The 13877-nt window shown below is 51.8% G+C and overlaps 1 protein-coding gene across 6 annotated transcripts in view; it reads left to right on the top strand.

Annotated features, from left to right (window-relative positions):
• NUMA1 (nuclear mitotic apparatus protein 1) overlaps window positions 1-13877 on the top strand; it is an 89391-nt gene that overhangs the window by 67888 nt on the left and 7626 nt on the right. For 5 of the 6 annotated variants that reach the window (XM_070425522.1, XM_070425523.1, XM_070425524.1 and 2 more), the window contains 11 exons: window positions 1407-1489; window positions 2065-2145; window positions 3861-3948; window positions 5522-5633; window positions 6144-6301; window positions 6547-6664; window positions 6754-6871; window positions 7198-7338; window positions 8296-8418; window positions 8549-11947; window positions 12418-12459. In XM_070425522.1, the coding sequence (XP_070281623.1) occupies window positions 1407-1489; window positions 2065-2145; window positions 3861-3948; window positions 5522-5633; window positions 6144-6301; window positions 6547-6664; window positions 6754-6871; window positions 7198-7338; window positions 8296-8418; window positions 8549-11947; window positions 12418-12459 (4463 nt within the window). The remainder of the gene's footprint in view (window positions 1-1406; window positions 1490-2064; window positions 2146-3860; window positions 3949-5521; window positions 5634-6143; window positions 6302-6546; window positions 6665-6753; window positions 6872-7197; window positions 7339-8295; window positions 8419-8548; window positions 11948-12417; window positions 12460-13877) is intronic. The other variant, XM_070425526.1, reaches the window with a different exon arrangement.

Below are 13877 nucleotides of genomic sequence, written 5' to 3'. Positions count from 1 at the left end.
ACTGGTTTAGGCAATAGGTATAGGGCCGTGGTTGGCAAACTGCGGCTTGCGAGCCACATGCGGCTCTTTGACCCTTGAGTGTGGCTCTTCCACAAAATACCACATGCGGGCGAGCGTACAGTGTGATTGAAACTTTGTGGCCCATGCGCAGAAGTCGGTTTTCGGCCTGGGCGAGTCTATTTTGAAGTACTGTTGATATTTGGCTCTGTTGACTAATGAGTTTGCCGACCACTGGTATAGGGGCAGAGGCAGATTTAAGTTGAGATTTTGGCCCTTCTACTCACTGCTGTGTGACCTTTCTGGATATTGAAAGGTCTATAAAATGGAAATAATAATAATTACTCTAGGTTATGGGTGGAGTAAATAAGATCACATGCAAAGCTTCTGGCACAGTTCTCATTATCTGCTTTCTCCACCTCCAGAGAATTAAAGGAAAGGTGAGAATGGGTTTAAAGCAAGGTGTTAGTAATTGAGCCCAGACACTCTGGCAGCATAAGAACCAAGTATCCCCAGTCTTCCTCATATGACTCAGCTGCAGGCTTCCTCTGTGACCTCAGTTGGAAGGAAAGTCTTCTTTTGTTGTTTTGTTTTGTTAACCCTCACTTAAGGATACCCTTTCCATTGGTTTTAGAGGGAGTGGAAGGGAAGGAAGTAGGGGGAGAGAGAGAAAAATGTCGATGCAAGAAAGAAACATCGATTGGCCACCTCCCACACACCCCAACTAGGGCGGGATCAAACCAAACCTGCAACCCAGGTACATGCCCTCCACTAGGAATTGAACCTGCAATCTTTCAATGTTGGGGCTGACTCTCTAACTACTGAGCAACACAAGCCAAGGCTGGAAGGAGAATCTAGAGCAGCGGTTCTCAACCTGTGGGTCGAGACCCCTTTGGGGGTCGAATGACCCTTTCACGGGTCGCCTAAGATACATCGGAAACCACATATATAATTACATATTGTTTTTGTGATTAATCACTATACTTTAATTATGTTCAATTTGTAACAATGAAATTGGGGGTCACCACAACATGAGGAACTGTATTAAAGGGTGGTGGCATTAGGAAGGTTGAGAACCACTGGTCTAGAGTGACCTGGAATCTTTGGGCTCCTCTGTAGGGCTGAGCAGGAGCTTGTGTGTGGATGGGTGAGTGTAGTGCTATGCCCCAGAGCTGCTGTGAATCCAGCCTGCTTTCTTCAGGAATTATCCCTGTAATCCTTGGACTGACCCAGGATAGAGCTCACTTCAGATGGAAACATGTATGTTGGGGAGAGAGGACATAGGAGTAAGGAGCCCTCCATCTTCTAGCTCCACCACAGACAGTGACTCTGCTGTGACTCTCAGATGTTCTGATGATCTCAGGAATGACCCCTGGGAAGTTCACCTCTTATCTACCTTGTCATTACAGAAAACCGAAAACATCCATCTTCCCCGGAATGCCTGGTGTCAGTGCAGAAGGTGATGGAGGGGTCAGAGCTGGAACTGGCCAAGGTAGCTATAGAACACCAGGCTGGGGATGGAAGGGTGGCATCAGAGGGACCTGCAGAGCCTTCTCGTAACCCAGAGGAAATGGTGGGGGCTTTATTTCTGGGGCTTGTCGAGGTTTGAGGTAGGTTTTGATAGCCACCTGGCTGAGGCAGGGGCTAATTTAGCCCAAAGATTCTAGGAGACCATGCCATGTGACAGAGTTTACTAGACCGTTACTGTGGACCCCAGTGGAGACCTGGCAGGAATCAGGCCTCACCCAGCTGTTGTCCTATTTTTCTTTTTAGCTCAGTCTACTTCATTCCTTCTCCTGTCCGGGTGCTGGCCTAGAGGGTTCCATGAGTCCAGGTATTTAGCTGTGCAGGAATCCTGGCACATGGCTTTTTGCACGTAGGCATTGAGTCCTCGAGTGTTTCCTAGTGCAGTTTAAGGGCAGTGGCCTGGGCTGCTGAATTCTAGGAGCTTTGGAAGCGTCTCCAGAATAGCCTGGGGGGTGGGGGTAGGGGTTTTGGGGGTGGGGGCTGGGGCAGTGAGAAGAGAGACAGGCTCCGCTCAATGACTGCCTCCTGTTTTGTTCCTAGATAACCATGTTGCTCCTATACCAGTCCACCATGAGCTCCAAAAGCCTCAGGGACTGGGAACAGTTTGACTATAAGATTCAGGTAAGCCCTTGTGCCTCCACTCTACCTAGCAGGCCTAGCCTGCATTTCACCTCACCCCATCTGTTTTCTTTAAAGAGCACATATAGTAGTTACAGCCATTCATTTAGAAAGCCTGAGAAATATTGAAAAGCACAAAGAAGAAAATAATGGTTGCCAATAATTCCATTCCCAGAGATAACTGCTAACTATTTTTTTTAAAATATATTTTTATTGATTTCAGAGAGGAAGGGAGAGAGAGAGAAACATCGGTGGTGAGAGAGAATCATTGATCGGCTGCCTCCTTCTGGGGATCGAGCCCGCAACCCAGGCATGTGCCTTTGACCAGAATCAAACCTGGGACCTTTTAGTCCACAGGCCGATGCTCTGTCCACTGAGCCAAACCAGCTAGAACAGCGGTGCTCAACCTGTGGGGCGCGACCCCTTTGGCGGTTGAACGACCCTTTCACAGGGTTCACTTAAGACCATCCTGCATATCAGATATTTACATTACAATTCATAACTCTAATGTAGCAACATTACAGTTATGAAGTAGCAACAAAAATAATTTTATGGTTGGGTCACAACATGAGGAACTGTATTTAAAGGGCCAGAAGGTTGAGAACCACTGAGCTAGAGCATAACTGCTAACTTTTAAAGGATATACTTTCAAGCTTTTTTCATATTAACTGTACCGGAAACTATATTGTGTTTGGGTGCTACATAAAAATTGTTCTCTCTTCATGTAGGTATTCCTGTGTGTGTATACTGTCACTCCATTCATTCCTCTTTTCCTCTAGTAGAAAGGATTAGTTAGTTAGAATGTCTTTGTCCACCACGACATTCTAGCTCAGTGGTTACCTCCTTTCCCCTCCTCTACATGGCCCCTAAGTGAAGAGGAGTTGGTGCATCTGCTTCATTATAGAGCGAATTGACCTGGTTTCCAGGAGCTACCTGCCATATAGGTTCTGGTGTTGGCCTTGCTTCTTGCAGGAGCAGCTGCTCTTTATTTCCCAGAGCAGAAGCAGCTGGAATGCCAGAGTGGATACTGTAGGTGACTGGTGGGGCAGTGTCCAGAGAGCTATGGCCTTCACGTTATGGTAGAAATGTTGAATCATCCCATTTCGTACTCAGCTCATGGCTCATATTGGGGATGGGGTTAGTGTTGTCATGTGGCATGGAAGGAATAGGTGGTTTCTTCCTCCCTTCAACCTTTTCTCTACTCCAAGCTGGTCATAGAGCTGGTAGGAAGAGATTCTAGAAGAATAAGGGATACAGCAGAGTTGGCCAGGAAAATTAAATTAACTCTGTAGCTTTGGAATTCAGACAAAGAAGGGAAGATTTTACAGCTGAGCTGGTGGACAAGCTTTGGATGAGCCCTGAGGGGTTCTCACCTAAATAATAAAGAACAGTGAGGGTCAGCTGAAAGAGGCCAAAATAGTTATGTTAAAGCTTTCTGAGCACATTCCGTTCCTTGCCTGTTCTCATCTCTTGTGGTCAGGAGTGAAGTCAGTTGGAAACTCTAACCCTGAGTGGATATTTAGGGAGGAGAGGGGGTGGGAGCAAGTGGGGTGAACACGTCTCTAGTGGAATGTTCTCGGCTGGACCATGGGGCTTCCAGCTCTTAGAGGAAGAATGGGCTCCCATAGACTTCTGGGGCTGGCACTGTCAGGGTGACGACCTCCATCCCTTTAGGTCTCCCTAATACTTAAGTGTTGCTCTTTCTCTCTGTGGCCTAGGCTGAGTTAGCCGTCATCCTCAAATTTGTGCTAGATCATGAAGATGGATTAAACCTGAATGAGGACCTAGAGAACTTCTTGCAAAAAGGTAAATAGGGACCCCTTCTGAGGATCACCTCTCTGAGCTGGGATCCAGAGTTGTTGAGGAAGGGGGTTGTTTCTGACCCTAAAACAAGACACAGAGTTGGTCCTCAGGAAAATTGTGTAATGGAGTAGGTTGATTTCTCGGCCCTGTTGCCATCATCCCAGTTCACCCAGAACTACTAGCTGCCTGGCAGCAGCCAAGCAAAACTTTTTAATAAGTGATCTTGTCTGCGGTTACGTTCTCCTTGATCACATCACCACCACCACAACCACCCCCTTCCCCCCCAACACACACACACACACCTTTGTTTTTTTATTTTAATTCTCACCTAAGGATGTTTTTTAAAAAATATTTTTATTGATTTCAGAGAGGAAGGGAGAGAGATAGAAACATCAATGATGAGAGAGAATCATCAATCAGCTGCCTCCTGCACACACCCCACTGGGGATTGAGCCCACAACCTGGGCATGTGCCCTGACCAGTAATCAAACCATGACGTCCTGGTTCATAGGTCAACACTCAGCCACTGAGCCACTGCGCTCTGGCCCACCTGAGGCTATTTTTTCCATTGATTTTTAGAGAGAGTTGAAGGGAGATGAGGGAGAGAGAAACATTGATGTAAGAGAGACACATGTATGGGCTGCTTCCCATATGCGCCCCCATTGGGGCCTGGGATGGAATCTGCAACCTAGGTATGTGTCCTTGACCAGGAATGGAATCCATGACCCTTTGGTGCACAGACCGACACTTTACCACTGAGCCACACCGGCCAAGGCTGTTTTTTATTTTTTAAACAACCATTACTCCTGGTTTAGAATGTAGGAGTACAGTCTTAAAAGATGTTTTTCCTCCACATTAAGCTCTTTCTAGGTGAGAAGGCATATGCATAAACCCAGGAGGTATGATAAGGAATAAGTGCTAGAACAGAGAGGTACCAGTTTTACCAAATGTCTAGCTGGAAGCATAATGGAAAGAGTGATAGCTTTATCTTCTGGTGAAGAGGCCATCAGTGATAATAGGACATAAGACTTGGGTCTCGGCAAGTTCTCTTCCAGCTGCTGAATTTGATGTTCCTCATATTCAGGTTCCTCATAAGCCCTTCAGGTGATGTTGGAAATGTGAGAGGAGAGGCTCTGGGCCAAGTTATGGGTTTGCAGGTTACTGTATGGCTGGCCATTGAAGCTGTGAGCAGAGCAAGGAGGCCCCATCTGAACACTGAGGGCTTAGAAGGTGGGTGGAGGAGGAAGGAGCAAATGAGGGAGACTAATAAGAGTGGGTGTTTAGAAATAGGAGAACCATGTAAAAGTAATCATGGGAACCAAGGAAAGAGAAGGTTTGAGAAAGTGTGTTGGCAGTGCAAGATTTTAGATTAGAGGAATTCAGAAAGGAGGCTAGTGGCTGACCCAAGAGGTTGTTGGGGCTGAGAGGAGATCCTGCCTAGGTTCTGCCCAGTGGCTGCCTTCTGTAGCTTACATATGTGTTCATTGATTCACTCCCAAGAGGAGTTCTTAAATTGTGTAAAGATACAAATCTGTTCACCCTCTTACCTCTGTGCTTTGTCTGTTCCTTCCCCCAGCTCCTGTCCCTTCTAGCTCCATCTCTGAAGAACTCTCTCCACCCAGCCACCAGGCCAGGAAGGAGGTTCGCTTTCTAGAGCTACAGAAGGTTGCCTCTTCCAGTGGGAACAAGTATGTGCTGAGCCTCTTTCCTGGGACAGGGCCTCAGCATTCAGTCCTGAACTCCCTCCCTCCTAGAGACTAAACTGTTGAGCAGCCCCTTCCATCATCACAGGTGCTTGCAGCATCCTGTCAAGCTGGGATGTCCTCACCTGCTGCAGTACTAATTGGGGAAATTGGTTGGGATCTGTCTTGGGCAGAAGGCCTCTCTCAAAGACTGTTCCCTGTTTATGGAATTCCTTTCTTTGTTGATTACACTAAAGTCCCTTCTCTCAGTGCAGCTCTGCAGGGCCAAGGAGAACACCTCCCTCCCCCTTTGTTTTTTGACTTGGAGAAAGAAGGGTTTCCTTAAGGTCATGTCACAAGACATGAGATGGCACTGCAGACAGAACCTGGGTGTATGGGTCTCCCGGTCAGTGCTCACATCCATAGTGCCCTGCTTCCCCATCCCTGCCTGTTGCTGGTCACTTCAGGTCTTATACCTGAAGATGACCATGGCATCTGGGCTATCTCTTTCCTTAGCTTCCTCTCAGGTTCTCCAGCCTCCCCCATGGGTGACATCCTGCAAACCCCACAATTCCAGATGAGGCGGCTGAAGAAGCAGCTTGCGGATGAGAGAAATAATAGAGATGAACTGGAGCTGGAGCTGGCTGAGAACCGCAAGCTCCTCACCGAGAGGGGTGGGTGCTGGCACACGGCAGATGTGTATGAGTGGGCAGCATCTGGGATTTCCTTCCAGGGAGCAATGGGCTTGTCTGAGGAAGGGGCCCTCTGTTGGCCCTGGGCCTGTCAGGCTGACCTCCTGGAAACTGGTTCTGTCCTTGCCTCCATCTTCCCTTTCCCTTGGATTGGATGCTTCCTCCTTGCTCTCCCTCCTTTCCTTAGTTCTGCGCTGACTCTCCTCTCCTCTCCCTTGTCTCTCCAGATGCACAGATAGCCATGATGCAGCAGCGCATTGACCGCCTGGCTCTGCTGAACGAGAAGCAGGCGGCCAGTCCGCTGGAGCCCAAGGAGCTTGAGGAGCTCCGTGGCAAGAATGAGAGGTAGAGTTCTATCTGCCTCCCTCCCAGCTCCCTGCCCCACCCTGTACCCCTGAGGGACACACTCTTTTCTCATTGCTCCTCCCTTACAGCCTCACCATGAGGCTCCATGAAACTCTGAAGCAGTGCCAGGACCTGAAGACAGAGAAGAGCCAGATGGACCGCAAAATTAACCAGCTCTCTGAGGAGAATGGGGACCTTTCCTTTAAGGTGTGTTATGCCCCCACCTGGAGGCCCTTGGAATTGAGTTTTTCTGGACAATTTCCTAAGAGGGGGTTGAGAAGAATTTCCTGGCACCTGTCTGGTGCCTTTGTCTTTCCAGAGACCTGCATACTTTACCCCTTACCTTGTCCCATAATTGGTGTGGCCCTAAATTTTTATCTGTAGTCCTGAGTTAGGGATGTGATTCATTATGATTGGCCTGACAATAATGGACAGGATCATCAGAGGATCCAGTCCTGGAGTTCTGGGAGCAAGCAGCAGTGGTCGTACCAGTTCTGACTCTGGGTAATGGGGCTTCCCTTTTTGTCTTTCAGCTGCGCGAATTTGCTAGTCACCTACAGCAGCTGCAGGGCGCCCTTAATGACCTAACAGAGGAGCACAGCAAGGCCACTCAGGAGTGGGGGGAGAAGCAGGCCCATCTGGAGAAGGAGTTCAGCACAGCCCTGCAGGACAAGGTAACCCTCTGTTTTGGGGTATTAGGGCCACCATGTTCAAAGTTGAATTCTGTTTGACACTCTCTTCTTTTGGGCCTTTGGGAATTAAGCTGACTTCTGTTCAAGGTTGAATAGTGTGCTTTAATGGAAGAATTGTGGGCTTAGAAGTCCAATACACCTTTGAATCTTGTCTCTGCTATTTACAAGGTGTGGATCTTGGACAAGTTACTTGATCTCCTTCTCTCTAAGCATCCTTTCCTGAAAATGGGAAAAAGAACGAGTAGCTGCCTCATCAATCATTGTAAGATAATAATACATAGAAAGCACTTAACACATTGTGTGGTGCAAAGTAAGCTCTCAGTGAATTAGTTGCTATTATTATTGCTGTTATTAGGAACTCAACTCTGCCGTTTATTAACCATGTAGCCCTGGGCCAAGCCATTTAACAAATGAGCTTCAGATTCTTGCTCTGTAAAAGAGGGGTAGTAATAGCTCTCTCTCAGATCTATTGTGTGGGTTAGAAATTCAGAAAGGCACCCAGTGTCTGGCCTGTTGTAGGTGCTTAGTGAGCAGTGAGGGGAAGTGGGGGTATAGAAGGGGGCGGTGCTGTGGCTGCTGCTGCTATTGATGCCCAGAGGGGCAGGGTATGTTTTTAAGCTGGGTGGGTATTTGGATAATCTGGAAGCTAACACTTCTTTGAGGAAGGGTATACAGTGAGGAAATTTGAAGTAAACTCTGTGGCCTTGGAGAAGAAATTATCAGGTCACATGACTTAATTCAGCCCTGTAGCTAGGGCTAGAAAGGCAGGTCTCTCATGGTCCCAGGTCCATGATTTCTGAGGGTTTTTTCCTAGGTGAGGGCAAAAGGAGATCTTGGTAACAAGGTGATAGGGTCTATGTTTTGTTGATGTTCACAAGGGCTTGTGGGGACATCAGTGCCTCTTCCACTTCTGTTCACGTGGGGCTCTTTTACTCCCAGAAATGCCTTGAAGAAAAGAATGAAATCCTTCAGGGAAAACTTTCACAGCTGGAAGAACATTTGGCCCGGCTACAGGAGAACCCACCCCAGGAGAAGGGTGAGGTGCTGGGTGACGTCTTGCAGGTAGGAATGCATAAGAGCAACTGTAAGACCTGTGTGCTTTGTGCTGGGGTTGGTTTGGGCCATGTTTAGCACATTCAGGGGCCCTGGTGACAGAAGTCATGCTGATCCAAATTTGTCTCTATCTCACCAGCTGGAAACCCTGAAGCAAGAGGCAGCCACTCTTGCTGCAGACAACACCCAGCTCCAAACCAGGGTGGAGGCACTGGAGACTGAGCGGGGCCAGCAGGAAGCCAAGCTGCTTGCTGAGCGGGGCCACTTTGAAGAAGAAAAGCAGCAGCTGGCTGGCCTGATTGCTGAGCTGCAGAGCTCTCTATCCAACACCAGACAGGCCAAGGAAGAACTGGAAAAGGCCTCCCAGGCTCAGGAGGCCCAGTTGTCTGCCCAGGTGGCCACACTGACCTCCGAGCTCACGACCCTCAATGCTACTCTCCAGCAGCAGAATCAAGAACTGGCTGGCCTGAAGCAGCAGGCTGAAAAGGATCAGGCCCAGCTAGCCCAGACCCTCCAGCAGCAAGAACAGGCCTCCCAGGGCCTCCACCACCAGGTGGAGCAGCTGAGCACCAGCCTGAAACAGAAGGAGCAGCAATTGGAGGAGGCCACCAAGGAGCTGGAGGCCACCAGGCGAGACCACTCCCAGCAGCTGGCCATTGCTGCTGAGGAGCGGGAGGCCTCCTTAAGGGAGAAGGACTCAGTCCTCCAGCAAGTAGAGGCACTGGAGAAGGAGAAGGCTGCCAAGCTAGAGGTGCTGCAACAGCAACTTCAGGCTGCTAATGAAGCCCGGGACAGCGCCCAGACCTCAGTGACACAGGCCCAGCGGGAGAAAGCAGAGCTGAGCCAAAAGGTGGAGGAACTCCATGCCTGTATTGAGGCAGCCCGCCAGGAGCAGTGTGAGACCCAGGCCCAGGTGGCAGAACTAAAGGCCCAGCTGAGGTCTGAGCAGCAAAAAGCAACAGAAAGAGAAAAGGTGGCTCAGGAGAAGAACCAGCTCCAGGAGCAGGTGCGGGCCCTTGAGGAGTCCTTGATGGTCACCAAGGGTGGCCTTGAAGAGGAGAAGCGCAGGGCTGCAAGTGCCCTGGAAGAGCAGCAGTGTTGTATCGCCAAGCTAGAGGCAGAGACCCAAAGCCTGGTGGAACAACATAAGCAGGAACAGAAGGAGCTAGAAGAAGAGAAGGCTGGACGCAAGGAGCTGGAGGCTCGATTACAGCAGCTTGGGGAGGCCCATCAGGCTGTGACGGAAGCCCTGCGGCGGGAGCTGGCAGAGGCCGTAGCCTCCCAGCGTGAGGCTGAGAGTGAATGTAAGCAGCTTGCCAAGGAGGTGGCCACATGGCGTGAGCGGTATGAGGATAGCCAGCAAGAGGAGGCCCAGTATGGTGCCATGTTCCAGGAACAGCTGATGACCCTGAAGGAGGAATGTGAGAAGGCCCGCCAGGAGCTGCAGGAGGCAAAGGAAAAGGTGGCAGGGATAGAGGCTCACAGTGAGCTCCAGATAGGCCGGCAGCAGAGTGAGCTTGCCCAGCTCCATGCCAGCCTGGCCAGAGCCCACCAGCAGGTCCAGGAGAAGGAGATTAGGGCCCAGAAACTTGCAGATGACCTCTCCACTCTGCAGGAGAAGATGGCTGCCACCAGCAAGGAGGTGGCCCGCCTGGAGGCCTTAGTGCGCAAGGCAGGTGAGCATAAGGAAACAACTTCCTCTGAGCTACTCAAGGAGCCCCCAAGGGCAGGAGACAGAGAATCAGAGTGGCTGGAAGAGCAGCCGGGGCGTCGGTTCTGCAGCACACAGGCTGCACTGCAGGCTATGGAGCGTGAGGCAGAGCAAATGGGAAGTGAGTTGGAGAGGCTGCGGGCTGCGCTAATGGAGAGCCAGGGAAAACAGGAGGAGGAGCGTGGGGAGCAGGAGCGGGAGTTGGCCCGGCTAGCCCAGGAGCGGGGCCGAGCCCAAGCCGATCTTGTCCTGGAGAAGGCCGCCAAGGCAGAGCTTGAGATGCGGTTGCAGAATGCCCTCAATGAGCAGCGTGTGGAGTTTGCTACCTTGCAGGAGGCACTGGCCAATGCCCTGAAGGAAAAGGAGGGGAAGGACCAGGAGCTGGCCAAGCTTCGTGGGCAGGAGGCAGCCCAGAGAACAGAACTGGGGGAGCTTCAGCAAACCGTGGAGCAACTAAAGAAACAGCTGGCCAAGATGGAGGGGGAGCACCAGCAGTCTCTAGGGACAGCCAGTGGAGAAGACACTTGTGGGTCAGGAGCCCAGTCTGAGGCTATAGGAAAGACCAAGCGAAGAGGCCCTGATCCAGAGGCTCTGCAGGCAGAGGTGAGCAAGCTGGAGCAGCAGTGCCGTGAGCATCAGGAGAAGGCCTCCAGCCTGGAGCGTAGCCTGGAATCTGAGCGCGCCTCCCAGACAGAGCGGGCCACCACTCTGGAGACTTTGCGGAGCCAGTTAGAGGAGAAAGTTCGGGAGCTGGGGCGCACTCAGGACACCTTAGCCTCAGCACAAAGGGAGCTGGCCACCCTTCGCACGAAGGCCCAAGGCCACAGCAAGGCTGAGGATGAGTGGAAGGCCCAGATGACTCGGGGCCAGCAGGAGGCTGAGAGGAAAAACAGTCTCATCAGCAGCTTGGAGGAGGAGGTGTCTATCTTGAACCGCCAGGTCCTGGAGAAGGAGGGTGAGAGCAAGGAGTTGAAGCGGCTTGTTGTAGCTGAGTCAGAGAAGAGCCAGAAGCTGGAAGAGAGGCTGCGCCTGCTTCAGGTAGAGACAGCCAGCAACAGTGCCAGAGCTGCGGAACGCAGCTCTGCTCTGCGGGATGAGGTCCAGACTCTCCGGGAGGAGGCGGAGAAACAACGGGTGGCCTCAGAGAGCCTTCGACAGGAGCTGGCCTCACAAGCAGAGCGAGCAGAGGAGCTGGGCCAAGAATTAAAGGCATGGCAGGAGAAATTCTTCCAGAAGGAGCAAGCCCTCTCTGCCCTGCAGCTAGAGCACACCAGCACACAGGCCCTGGTGAGTGAGCTGCTGCCCGCCAAGCACCTGTGCCAGCAGCTGCAGGCTGAGCAGGCAGCTGCTGAGAAACGCCATCGTGAGGAGCTGGAGCAAAGCAAGCAGGCAGCTGGTGGGCTTCGGGCAGAGCTGATGCGAGCCCAGCGGGAGCTCGGGGAACTGATGCCCCTACGACAGAAGGTGGCAGAGCAAGAGCGAGCAGCCCAGCAGCTGCGGGCAGAGAAGGCCAACTACGCAGAGCAGCTGAGCATGCTGAAGGAGGCTCATGGCCTCCTGGCAGAGGAGAATCGGGGGCTGGGAGAGAAGGCTAATCTTGGCCGGCAGTTTCTGGAAGTGGAGCTGGACCAGGCCCGGGAGAAATATGACCAAGAGCTGGCAGCTGTGCGTGCTGATGCCGAGGCCCATCTGGCTGAGATGCAACGGAAAGTACAGAGCACTGCCCGGGAACTGGAGGTGATGACTTCCAAGTACGAGGGTGCCAAGGTCAAGGTCCTGGAGGAGAGACAGCGGTTCCAGGAAGAGAGACAGAAACTCACTGCCCAGGTAAGGCACCAAGCTCAACACCTCCTCCAAAGATTGGGCCTGAGAGACAGACGACATCGTTCCCTCTGCCTCCAGAGCCTCAACCTTCCACATTATTGCAGAGTGTCTTGTCTCCCTCACTCACTGGGTGTCAGAGGAGGAGTTGTAGCTGGCAGAGTTCAAGTCTGTTGTCCCCTATTGTCCTAAAGAAAGTATCATAGCCTCCCCTTCCCTGAAGGCTCTGTCCCTGAGAGTCAAACCGTGAAGGCCATCGTTCATTCTGGAGGCACATTATGAGGTGTACCTGCAGTGGGGACCCCAGAGCCACTGGGGACTAGAACGAGCCAACTGGCACTTTACACATTACTAAAGGTCTGGTCCCTTGGGGGAGGGGGATTCTAAGAGTTTCAGTGAGGTTAGCCTGACAGCAGGAACAGTGCCTCTTTGGCCCCCATCTCACTCTGTCTCCATTGCTCCTTCCCCATGCACAGGTGGAACAGCTAGAGGTATTTCAGAGAGAGCAAACTAAGCAGGTAACGCCTGGGGTCCTTGCTAAATGCTGGCTGCTTAAGCGGTGACCAGTCTCGGTGCATGACCCCGGCTGCAGCTTGCCTCCGCCAGCTCCCGTTGTGAACTGTTTGTGAAGGGGGCAGGGTCAAGCCGTGGAATCCAGGCCCAGGCTGCCCAGGAGTGCTGGGCCCTCTCTCAGGCCTCATCCCACCCGTCCCAGGTCGGACTCTCCACCTTCTGCACTTCCTGCCATTTGCCTGTCAGGGACGAGGGGTAGGGTAGGCTTTGTCTTTCCATATCTAAACCAATCACAGACAGTTCTTGGGATTCCTCAACCTTCAAGTCCTGTTCCAAGTTTGGGTCCTCAATGAGGAGGCCTAGCAGAATGACCATGGCCTTCTTTCCCACAGAAGCCATAAAGGTGATAAGCAAAGCATCCTTCACAGAGCAGGGAGGGTTGTGAGCTCGGGATGTCTGCTGATGGGTGATGACCCTTTGGGCCTTAACCCCAAGCGTGAAATAAGAGATGTCTGGGAGCAGGAAGGCCAAGGTTGAGAGGTGCAGGAGGGGCCTCTGCCAGAGGAGTGGTATAGTCTAGCTACCTCGCTCTCTCAAGGATTTCTCTGTGCTGCCCAGATGTCAAAGCTATTGAGCTGGTTTTCAGTGGGAGCACCCTTTCCCTGCCAGCCCTTCTGGCCAGTCACCTCAGGCCTGCTGAGGAATCGGGCTTTCCTTTCTTTCCATTGCCCAAGATGACAATCAAACTGAATACAAACAGTTAGCAAGGGAGCCCTCGCCTCTCGCTTTTGCTGATCATGCTTGAGCTCCTGGAATGCCTGGAGGAGCTGGGGTGCTTGTGACTGTGATGCTCCCCCTCACCCCTCCCTCCTCTTGCTATTCCTCTCTGTGGGAATCGGGTGGGCGTGGATGTGTGCTGCCCCTGCTGTCTCCCAGCCGTCTGATCCCCCACACTAACCACACTGCTAGCACCAAACCTAACAGCCTGTGAGTATTGGGAAGAGGACTGATCATCTGTGGGCTTTGCTTTGGTAGTTTCTGGGAAGGTATTGAATGAGTATGTCTGCAAGTTATAGGCAGGTCCCCTATTCCTGTCCCCAACCCAGGATGGTTGGGGCTGGGAATGGCAGCAGTAGGGTGGTGGTGAAGTGTTGGCTCCCCAGAGTAGATCTCTCCCTGCAGGCCTCTGTCCCTGCAGGCTGGGGGTGAGGTGAGTGTGGGCAGGTGGCTCTGGCAGCACCTGAGTGTTGGGTTACCTCACTCAGGTCCTATCCAGTTAGCCTGGGCCTCAGGCCAGAGAAATTACCCGGGTTTCTTTTTCTAAAAATATTGGGGACTGGTCTGGGAAAACCCTATAAGTTGCCCAGACATCCAGGGGAAGGCCTCCTGAGTCTTCCTGTCTCCTCTTCCCTCCCCTTTCCCA

The sequence above is a fragment of the Myotis yumanensis genome, unplaced genomic scaffold, assembly GCF_028538775.1.
Source record: "Myotis yumanensis isolate MYYU_CA2020_CCGP unplaced genomic scaffold, mMyoYum1.0.hap1 SCAF_10, whole genome shotgun sequence".
Taxonomy (NCBI): Eukaryota; Metazoa; Chordata; class Mammalia; order Chiroptera; family Vespertilionidae; genus Myotis; species Myotis yumanensis.
Note: the sequence above shows the minus strand (reverse complement) of the source record. Positions and strands in the feature narration are given on the sequence as shown.